This window comes from Aegilops tauschii, chromosome 6, assembly GCF_002575655.3.
Source record: "Aegilops tauschii subsp. strangulata cultivar AL8/78 chromosome 6, Aet v6.0, whole genome shotgun sequence".
NCBI lineage: Eukaryota > Viridiplantae > Streptophyta > Magnoliopsida > Poales > Poaceae > Aegilops > Aegilops tauschii.
Genome location: NC_053040.3, coordinates 86,458,350 through 86,469,597, shown reverse-complemented (window position 1 = coordinate 86,469,597; position 11,248 = coordinate 86,458,350). Strand labels below are relative to the sequence as shown.

At 46.7% G+C, this 11,248-nt stretch overlaps 1 protein-coding gene across 1 annotated transcript; it reads left to right on the top strand.

Annotated features, from left to right (window-relative positions):
* Positions 1–1,358: 1,358 nt before the first annotated feature.
* LOC109761315 (uncharacterized) lies at positions 1,359–10,340 on the top strand. The gene is made up of 3 exons (XM_020320116.3): positions 1,359–1,433; positions 9,393–9,542; positions 9,756–10,340. Exons 1-3 carry the CDS (start codon positions 1,359–1,361, stop codon positions 10,338–10,340), a joined length of 810 nt encoding a protein of 269 aa, XP_020175705.2.
* The last annotated feature ends 908 nt before the right edge of the window (positions 10,341–11,248 follow it).

Here is an 11,248-nt window from a genome sequence, read left to right as displayed (position 1 = left end):
TGAATAAACTAGGGAAACAAGATACATCAGAAATCAGCAATTTCCTAGGAAAGTTAGGGGAAAACCTTCACTGAAATCCATGGTTTTCCCGACAGAAAATGTGATAGTATTCCAGAAATATTTATGTATTTTTTTGGCTTTATTGCTTGATCTCTTTTGAAGTTCCATATATTTTATTGCTAGTTTTGTTTGTCCACCGGATGCCACTTGTGCAAACCATGATCACTTCATAATCAACATTATCCTTTACATATATAAAACCAAGTTCGCAAAGAACTAAGATTTGAGAGAGCAGGTTATTTACTTTGGAGTCAGATAATAAAGTTGAATGAGTTGCGCTCAGATGTTCAGGCACAAGTAATTGTATCCCACTAGAATCAAAAGCAACACAACAGTGTGTTTCTGTGTTTACATGGACCGTGTAACATGCAAAATGTAAACTATTCACATTTAGAGTTAACTCATTAATTTAGACTTCACGAGTATTTGAGCGACCAAAAGAAAACCAATGTTTCTGTTTCTTTTCATTTTGTGAAATGCAATCGAGTACTAAACTTCACAAAACCAAGATTCTAAGACACAGCTAGCCAACAATAGGTACTGCTCTTTCGTCAATTAATTCATATCAGAGGGAGTACATTTTATATTTCACAAGAGAAGGTAATACCTCTGTCAGAAAATATAAGATCCTACAAAAAGTCTTTGGGCCTGTTTGGATTGAAGCCGCCGTCCGTCCAGTGAATATTTTGGCGTTAACCGAGATAACACCACTTGTTTAGATGGATTCTAATGTTTTGGCTCACTAGCACGGCCCATCTTTTTCTCTTCTGCTTTTGCGCCAACGAACCGATGAAACTGGGGCGGCTGAATCGACCGCCGACATTTTGGTGCGCCCACAGCGCCAATGATTTGGCATGGCACTTTTGAGTAGAAACCAAACAACCTCTTATATTTTGTGCTAGTCAACATTTCCCAATGAATGGGGTCGAGTAAATAGCATAAAACTACTAGTTTACAGGCTATGATTCCAAAAAACTACCATTTTTTAAATTTTCTCAGAAAGCTACCGAACGCGCGGTCCGCTGTTTCAAAAAACCCAAACCCGCGGTGACTAGCGATTTAACCCGTTTTCTGACGGACCAGGCCCATCTGTCAGCCCACGTGGCCACGCGCGGCCGTTAGCCGACCGGCCCGGTCGGAACTGGGGTAAATATACCCGCTCGGTCGGTCGGGCGCACCCGCTCGCACACTCTCTCGTGCTCGCTCGCTCACTCCCCTGCTCTCACTCCCCTGCTCCAGTACGAGCTCGCCGCCGCTCGCCGTCTTCGAGGCCGGTGGCCGTCGACCTCCTTGCCGCAATGCCTTCCTGGAACGACGAGGAAACCAGCTCGGAGGAGGAGTGCGAGGTTGTCAGCATGGACATGGGACTTATGGTAAGTTCTTTGCCACCTAGGGTTAGGGTTAGGGTTAGGTGCTAGTAGCCCTAGGCTACAGCCATGGATGTTGCTGAGTGTAGTGTTGTTGTTGTGTGTGTGATACTGTTCTTGATTAGTGAGGGTGGGGTTTGATTGTAGGATTGAAGAATTATATATAGGAAATCAAGTTTCGGCCACCGGGAAAGTTTCGGGGGTTACCGGTATTGTACCGGGACCACCGGAAGGATCCCGGGGGTCCACCGGGTGGGGCCACCTGTCCCGGAGGGCCCCGTGGGCTGAAAGTGGAAGGGAACCAGCCCTTAGTGGGCTGGGGCGCCCCCCTTGGGCCTCCCCCCATGCGCCTAGGGTTGGGAACCCTAGGGGGAGCTTCCCCCTTGCCTTGGGGGGCAAGGCACCCCTTTCCACCCCTTGGCCGCCGCCCCCCCAACCCTAGATGGGTTTTGGCCGCCCCCCCCTCCCAAGGGGGCCTATATAAAGGGGGGGAGGGAGGGCAGCAACCTACAGCCTTGGGCGCCTCCCTCCTCCCCTGCAACACCTCTCTCTCTCTCGCAGAAGCTCGGCGAAGCCCTGCCGGAGACCCGCTACATCCACCACCACGTCGTCGTGTTGTTGGATCTCCATCAACCTCTCCTTCCCCCTTGCTGGATCAAGAAGGAGGAGACGTCGCTGCACCGTACGTGTGTTGAACGCGGAGGTGCCGTCCGTTCGGCACTCGGTCATCGGTGATTTGGATCACGGCGAGTACGACTCCGTCATCCACGTTCATTGGAACGCTTTCGCTCGCGATCTACAAGGGTATGTAGATGCACTCCTTTCCCCTCGTTGCTAGTAGACTCCATAGATGCATCTTGGTGAGCGTAGGAAAATTTTAAAATTATGCTACGATTCCCAACAGTGGCATCATGAGTCAGGCCTATGCGTAGTTACTATGCACGAGTAGAACACAAAGCAGTTGTGGGCGTTGAGTTTGCCAATTCTTCTTGCCGCTACTAGTCTTTTCTTGTTTCGGCGGCATTGTAGGATGAAGCGGCCCGGACCGACCTTACACGTACACTTACGTGAGACAAGTTCCACCGACTGACATGCACTAGATGCATAAGGTGGCTAGCGGGTGTCTGTCTCTCCTACTTTAGTCGAAACGGATTCGATGAAAAGGGTCCTTATGAAGGGTAAATAGAAATTGGCAAATCACGTTGTGGTCATACGTAGGTAAGAAACGTTCTTGCTAGAAACCTACAAACCACGTAAAAACTTGCGACAACAATTAGAGGACGTCTAACTTGTTTTTGCAGCAAGTGCTATGTGATGTGATATGGCCAAAAGATGTGATGTATGAGATTGATCATATTCTTGTAATAGGAATCACGACTTGCATGTCGATGAGTATGACAACCGGCAGGAGCCATAGGAGTTGTCTTTATTATTTTGTATGACTTGCGTGTCATTGAATAACGCCATGTAAATTACTTTACTTTATTGCTAAACGCGTTAGCCATAGAAGTAGAAGTAATCGTTGGCGTGACGACTTCATGAAGACACAATGATGGAGATCATGATGATGGAGATCATGGTGTCATGCCGGTGACGAAGATGATCATGGTGCCCCGAAGATGGAGATCAAAGGAGCATAATGATATTGGCCATATCATGTCACTATTTGATTGCATGTGATGTTTATCATGTTTTTGCATCTTATTTGCTTAGAACGACGGTAGCAAGTAGGATGATCCCTTATAATAATTTCAAGAAAGTGTTCACCCTAACTGTGCACCGTTGCGAAGATTAGTTGTTTCGAAGCACCACGTGATGATCGGGTGTGATAGATTCTAACGTTCGAATACAACGGGTGTTGACGAGCCTAGCATGTACAGACATGGCTTCGGAACACACGCAATACACTTAGGTTGACTTGACGAGCCTAGCATGTACAGACATGGCGTCGGAACACGGAGGACCGAAAGGTCGAGCATGAGTCGTATAGAAGATACGATCAACATGGAGATGTTCACCGATCTTGACTAGTCCGTCTCACGTGATGATCGGACACGGCCTAGTTAAACTCGGATCATGCTTCACTTAGATGACTAGAGGGATGTCTATCTGAGTGGGAGTTTTAAATAATTTGATTAGATGAACTCAATTATCATGAACTTAGTCTAAAATCTTTACACTATGTCTTGTAGATCAAATGGCCAACGTTGTCCTCAATTTCAACGCGTTCCTAGAGAAAACCAAGCTGAAAGATGATGGCAGCAACTATACGGACTGGGTCCGGAACCTGAGGCTCATCCTTATAGTAGCCAAGAAAGATTATGTCTTAGAAGCACCGCTAGGTGATGCACCAATCCCACAGAACCAAGACGTTATGAACGCTTGGCAATCACGTGCTGATGATTACTCCCTTGTTCAGTGCGGCATGCTTTACAGCTTAGAACCGGGTATCCAAAAGCGTTTTGAGAAACATGGAGCATATGAGATGTTCGAGGAGCTGAAACTGGTTTTTCAAGCTCATGCCCGGGTCGAGAGATATGATGTCTCCGACAAGTTCTTCAGCTATAAAATGGAGGAGAATAGTTCTGTTAGTGAGCACATACTCAGAATGTCTGGGTTGCACAACCGCTTGTCACAGCTGGGAGTTAATCTCCCGGATGACGCGGTCATTGACAGAATCCTCCAGTCGCTTCCACCAAGCTACAAGAGCTTTGTGATGAACTACAATATGCAGGGGATGGAAAAGACCATTCCCGAGGTATATTCAATGCTGAAATCAGCGGAAGGGGAGATCAGAAAAGAACATCAAGTGTTGATGGTGAATAAAACCACTAAGTTCAAGAAGGCAAGGGTAAGAAGAACTTCAAGAAGGACGGCAAGGGAGTTGCCGCGCCCGGTAAACCAGTTACTGGGAAGAAGTCAAAGAATGGACCCAAGCCCGGGACTGAGTGCTTTTATTGCAAGGGAAGTGGTCACTGGAAGCGGAACTGCCCCAAATATTTAGCGGACAAGAAGAAGGCCGGCAACACCCAAGGTATATGTGATATACAAGTAATTGATGTGTACCTTACCAGTACTCGTAGTAGCTCCTGGGTATTTGATACCGGTGCGGTTGCTCATATTTGTAACTCAAAGCAGGAACTACGGAATAAACGGAGACTGGCAAAGGACGAGGTGACGATGCGCGTTGGGAATGGTTCCAAGGTCGATGTGATCGCCGTCAGCACGCTACCTCTGCATCTACCCACGAGATTAGTTTTAAACCTCAATAATTGTTATTTAGTGCCAGCTTTGAGCATGAACATTGTGTCTGGATCTCGTTTAATTCGAGATGGCTACTCATTTAAATCCGAGAATAATGGTTGTTCTATTTATTTGAGAGAAATGTTTTATGGTCATGCCCCGCTGGTCAATGGTTTATTTTTGATGAATCTCGAACGTGATGTTACACATGTTCATAGTGTGAATACCAAAAGATGTAAAGTTGATAACGATAGTCCCACATACTTGTGGCACTGTCGCCTTGGTCACATTGGTGTCAAGCGCATGAAGAAGCTCCATGCAGATGGACTTTTGGAGTCTCTTGATTATGAATCATTTGACACGTGCGAACCATGCCTCATGGGTAAGATGACCAAGACTCCGTTCTCCGGAACAATGGAGCGAGCAACCAACTTATTGGAAATCATACATACCGATGTGTGCGGTCCAATGAGTGTTGAGGCTCGCGGAGGATATCGTTATGTTCTCACTCTCACTGATGATTTAAGTAGATATGGGTATGTCTACCTAATGAAACACAAGTCTGAAACCTTTGAAAAGTTCAAGGAATTTCAGAGTGAAGTTGAGAATCAACGTGACAGAAAAATAAAATTCTTACGATCAGATCGTGGTGGAGAATATTTAAGTCACGAATTTGGTACACACTTAAGGAAATGTGGAATAGTTTCACAACTCACGCCGCCTGGACCACCTCAGAGAAATGGTGTGTCCGAACGTCGTAATCGCACTCTATTGGATATGGTGCGATCTATGATGTCTCTTACCGATTTACCGCTCTCATTTTGGGGTTATGCTTTAGAGACTGCCGCATTCACTTTAAATAGGGCTCCGTCGAAATCCGTTGAGACGACACCGTATGAATTATGGTTTGGGAAGAAACCTAAGCTGTCGTTTCTAAAAGTTTGGGGATGCGATGCTTATGTCAAGAAACTTCAACCTGAAAAGCTCGAACCCAAGTCGGAAAAATGCATCTTCATAGGATACCCTAAGGAAACTATTGGGTATACCTTCTACCTCAGATCCGAAGGCAAGATCTTCGTTGCCAAGAACGGGTCCTTTCTGGAGAAGGAGTTTCTCTCGAAAGAATTGAGTGGGAGGAAAGTGGAACTTGATGAGGTGATAGTCACCCCTTCCGAACCAGAAAGTAGCGCAGCGCGGGAAAATGTTCCTGTGGTGCCTACACCGACTGGGGAGGAAGTTAATGATGATGATCATGAAGCTCCGGATCAAGTTACTGAACTTCGTAGGTCCACAAGGACACGTTCCGCACCAGAGTGGTACGGCAACCCTGTCCTGGAAATAATGTTGTTAGACAACGGTGAACCTTCGAACTATGAAGAAGCGATGGCGGGCCCGCATTTCGACAAATGGCTAGAAGCCATGAAATCCGAGATAGAATCCATGTATGAAAACAAAGTATGGACTTTGACTGACTTGCCCGATGAGCGGCGAGCCATAGAAAACAAATGGATCTTTAAGAAGAAGACGGACGCAGATGGTAATGTGACCATCTACAAAGCTCGACTTGTCGCTAAGGTTATCGACAAGTTCAAGGGGTTGACTACGATGAGACTTTCTCACCCGTAGCGAAGCTGAAGTCCGTCCGAATCATGTTAGCAATTGTCGCATACTATGATTATGAGATATGGCAGATGGACGTCAAAACGGCATTCCTTAAGGAAGAGTTGTATATGATGCAGCCGGAAGGTTTTGTCGATCCTAAGAATGCTAACAAAGTATGCAAGCTTCAGCGCTCAATCTATGGGCTGGTGCAAGCATCTCGGAGTTGGAACATTCGCTTTGATGAGATGATCAAAGCGTTTGGGTTTACACAGACTTATGGAGAAGCCTGTGTTTACAAGAAAGTGAGTGGGAGCTCTGTAGCATTTCTCATATTATATGTGGATGACATATTATTGATGGGAAATGATATAGAATTCTTGGAAAGTATAAAGGCCTACTTGAATAAGTGTTTTTCAATGAAGGACCTTGGAGAAGCTGCTTATATATTAGGCATCAAGATCTATAGAGATAGATCAAGACGCCTCATTGGTCTTTCACAGAGTACATACCTTGACAAGATATTGAAGAAGTTCAGTATGGATCAGTCCAAGAAGGGGTTCTTGCCTGTATTGCAAGGTGTGCAATTGAGCACGGCTCAATGCCCGACCACGGCAGAAGATATAGAAGAGATGAGTGTCATCCCCTATGCCTCGGCCATAGGGTCTATTATGTATGCCATGCTGTGTACCAGACCTGATGTAAACCTTGCCGTAAGTTTGGTAGGAAGGTACCAAAGTAATCCCGGCAAGGAACACTGGACAGCGGTCAAGAATATCCTGAAGTACCTGAAGAGGACTAAGGATATGTTTCTCGTTTACGGAGGTGACGAAGAGCTCGTCGTAAAGGGTTACGTCGACGCTAGCTTCGACACAGATCTGGATGACTCGAAGTCACAGACCGGATACGTGTATATTTTGAATGGAGGAGCAGTAAGCTGGTGCAGTTGCAAGCAAAGCGTCGTGGCGGGATCTACATGTGAAGCGGAGTACATGGCAGCCTCGGAGGCAGCACAGGAAGCAGTCTGGATGAAGGAGTTCATTACCGACCTAGGGGTGATTCCCAATGCGTCGGGCCCAATGACTCTCTTCTGTGACAACACTGGAGCTATTGCCCTTGCGAAGGAGCCCAGGTTTCACAGGAAGACCAGGCATATCAAGCGTCGCTTCAACTCCATTCGTGAAAGTGTTCAAAATGGAGACATAGATATTTGTAAAGTACACACGGACTTGAATGTAGCAGATCCGTTGACTAAACCTCTCCCTAGGGCAAAACATGATCAACACCAGGACGCAATGGGTGTTCGATTCATCACAATGTAACTAGATTATTGACTCTAGTGCAAGTGGGAGACTGTTGGAAATATGCCCTAGAGGCAATAATAAATGGTTATTATTATATTTCTTTGTTCATGGTAATTGTCTATTGTTCATGCTATAATTGTATTGTCCGGAAATCGTAATACATGTGTGAATACATAGACCACAAAGTGTCCCTAGTAAGCCTCTAGTTGACTAGCTCGTTGATCAACAGATAGTCATGGTTTCCTGACTATGGACATTGGATGTCATTGATAACGGGATCACATCATTAGGAGAATGATGTGATGGACAAGACCCAATCCTAAGCATAGCATAAAAGATCGTGTAGTTTCGTTTGCTAGAGCTTTTCCAATGTCAAGTATCTTTTCCTTAGACCATGAGATCGTGCAACTCCCGGATACCGTAGGAGTGCTTTGGGTGTGCCAAACGTCACAACGTAACTGGGTGACTATAAAGGTGCATTACGGGTATCTCCGAAAGTGTCTGTTGGGTTGGCACGGATCGAGACTGGGATTTGTCACTCCGTGTGACGGAGAGGTATCTTTGGGCCCACTCGGTAATGCATCATCATAATGAGCTCAATGTGACTAAGGCGTTAGTCACGGGATCATGCATTGCGGTACGAGTAAAGAGACTTGCCGGTAACGAGATTGAACAAGGTATTGGGATACCGACGATCGAATCTCGGGCAAGTAACATACCGATTGACAAAGGGAATTGCATACGGATTGATTGAATCCTCGACACCGTGGTTCATCCGATGAGATCATCGTGGAACATGTGGGAGCCAACATGGGTATCCAGATCCCGTTGTTGGTTATTGACCGGAGAGGCGTCTCGGTCATGTCTGCATGTCTCCCGAACCCGTAGGGTCTACACACTTAAGGTCCGGTGACGCTAGGGTTGTAGAGATATATGTATGCGGAAACCCGAAAGTTGTTCGGAGTCCCGGATGAGATCCCGGACGTCAAGAGAGGTTCCGGAATGGTCTGGAGGTGAAGAATTATATATAGGAAGTCAAGTTTCGGCCACCGGGAAAGTTTCGGGGGTTACCGGTATTGTACCGGGACCACCGGAAGGGTCCCGGGGGTCCACCGGGTGGGGCCACCTGTCCCGGAGGGCCCCGTGGGCTGAAAGTGGAAGGGAACCAGCCCTTAGTGGGCTGGGGCGCCCCCCTTGGGCCTCCCCCCATGCGCCTAGGGTTGGGAACCCTAGGGGGAGCTTCCCCCTTGCCTTGGGGGGCAAGGCACCCCTTTCCACCCCTTGGCCGCCGCCCCCCAACCCTAGATGGGTTTTGGCCACCCCCCCCTCCCAAGGGGGCCTATATAAAGGGGGGGAGGGAGGGCAGCAACCTACAGCCTTGGGCGCCTCCCTCCTCCCCTGCAACACCTCTCTCTCTCGCAGAAGCTCGGCGAAGCCCTGCCGGAGACCCGCTACATCCACCACCACGCCGTCGTGCTGTTGGATCTCCATCAACCTCTCCTTCCCCCTTGCTGGATCAAGAAGGAGGAGACGTCGCTGCACCGTACGTGTGTTGAACGCGGAGGTGCCGTCCGTTCGGCACTCGGTCATCGGTGATTTGGATCACGGCGAGTACGACTCCGTCATCCACGTTCATTGGAACGCTTCCGCTCGCGATCTACAAGGGTATGTAGATGCACTCCTTTCCCCTCGTTGCTAGTAGACTCCATAGATGCATCTTGGTGAGCGTAGGAAAATTTTAAAATTATGCTACGATTCCCAACAGATTCTGGTATTGAGTGGAGATTGAAACCAGTGTTTGTTGGTATTATGGTTGCAGGAGGAACCAGACACCACTGTGGAGCCCCTTTTCTGTGGCCAACTTGAGCTTGCTCATCCCAAGTGCATTCTGCACCAACTGAGGCCTATTAAGCATGTTGCTTTTGAAGGGCCTGTAACAGGAAGGCGTTTCTATGGCTGCCCAGTCCAGGTTAGATGCCAATAAACATTTCTGCTATGTATGTTCACTGATGTTTGATATGATGCAGCACTTTGTTTGATATGACAGTCACATATGTAATAACTTATCATATCTCATTTATGTTATTCATTGTTAGAAATTATGAAGTCTATACAAGTTAATCATGGAACTGAAATAAGCTCCTAGTCCATTTGTAATAACTTATCACATTTATAAATGCAGGAAAATGGTGTGAATTGTGGTGTTGTAGAGTGGGTTGATGGGCCTTGGCCAACTGTTCTTCAGAGATGTCTGTGCAAGCTATGGGAGATGTTCCATGAGCAGAACTTTGGAATGGTACAGGACAAGCAGAAGTTTGAGAAGGAGTTGGCCAGGCTTAAGAGTGAACATGAAAGGGAGTTGGCCAAGCTTAGGACTAAAAATGACAAGCTTTGCATTGAGTACACCAAGCTTGTTGATGATGTATCCAAGATGTTTGATTGGCAGGATGGTAGGGTGGACAAGAAGGTGTACCAGAAACAAGTGGAGGAGGAAGAACTTGAGAAGAAGAAGAAGGAGCTAGAGGAGAAAGCTATGTTGGAGGTGCAGATGGAAAAGCTCAAACTTGCAAAAGAGCAGAGGTGCATTTTGCAAAGCCAAGCTGATATCATCAAGAACACCAGGAAGGCTATGAAGGCTGTTGAAGTTGACAGAGATGTTCTTAAGAAGGAGAAGGCAAAGCTTGATCTTGTTGTTGCTGAGCTGCTGAAAGAAGGGTATGGCAGCAAGGGGAAGTTAGAGCAAATCAAGGCCATCCTTGAGTCTTGAAGCTTGATCTTGGTGAAGTAAGTACATCCAAAGGCCTTTATATAAGGATGTGGCCTGGCATGACTGCAAGTGATTATGGGTGTACATTTTGGGGGAATGTGAAGTTTAACCTAGTGCAAGAACCTTATTTCATATGTTGTTAAGTTGTAATGGATCACCTATTAAGTAGTGGAAATGGATCTCTTATGCTACTAAGTTGTGGAAATGTAGAATGCATGCTATTAAGTGTTCAACTTGATCTTATATCTTTTATATGTCATTTGTTAGCCTACTAATATTATTTCTGTGGGTATTTGGGCTTATTGGCCCACTAGTCTTTGACCAAATGCAACCCTAGGCCTACTAAACCCAACCCCATCCATCTGTCAATATAAACCCCTCCCCACCCCCACCCTTTCCCAGTTACTCCACCAGCCGCCACCCAAAAGAAAACCACAGATGGATCCTAACATGGGAGATGTCACAGAGGAAGAGGGGGAGGCTGTGGAGGTTAGGACAGCAGCAGCAGCAGCACAGAGGAGGAGGAGGAGGCGCAGGCAGAGGGCACTAGAGGCGGCCCAGGATGAGCAGCAAGAGGAGTTCAACCGCCGACTCTCCGACAAGGTACTGGAGAAGTGCAATGATGAAGAACTAGAGCTGGTTTTCACTGGCGGCAGGGGAAGGTCATTCATGGAGATCATTAGGTGGGCAAGGATGAGGGCAGTCATGGCTCCTCATCCAGCAACTAGGGCCAAGTGGGTCCGTTTCTTTGAGCGTTATGACTGATATTTGTGAGATTTGGATGTAATCTATCTTTCTAGCTATCTGTAAGTCAATTTGAGAGATAGTTTTGGTAGTATTTGTGAGATTTGGATGTAATCTATGAGACTATCTTTCTATCTATGTAACATTTGGATGTTTCTGAATAA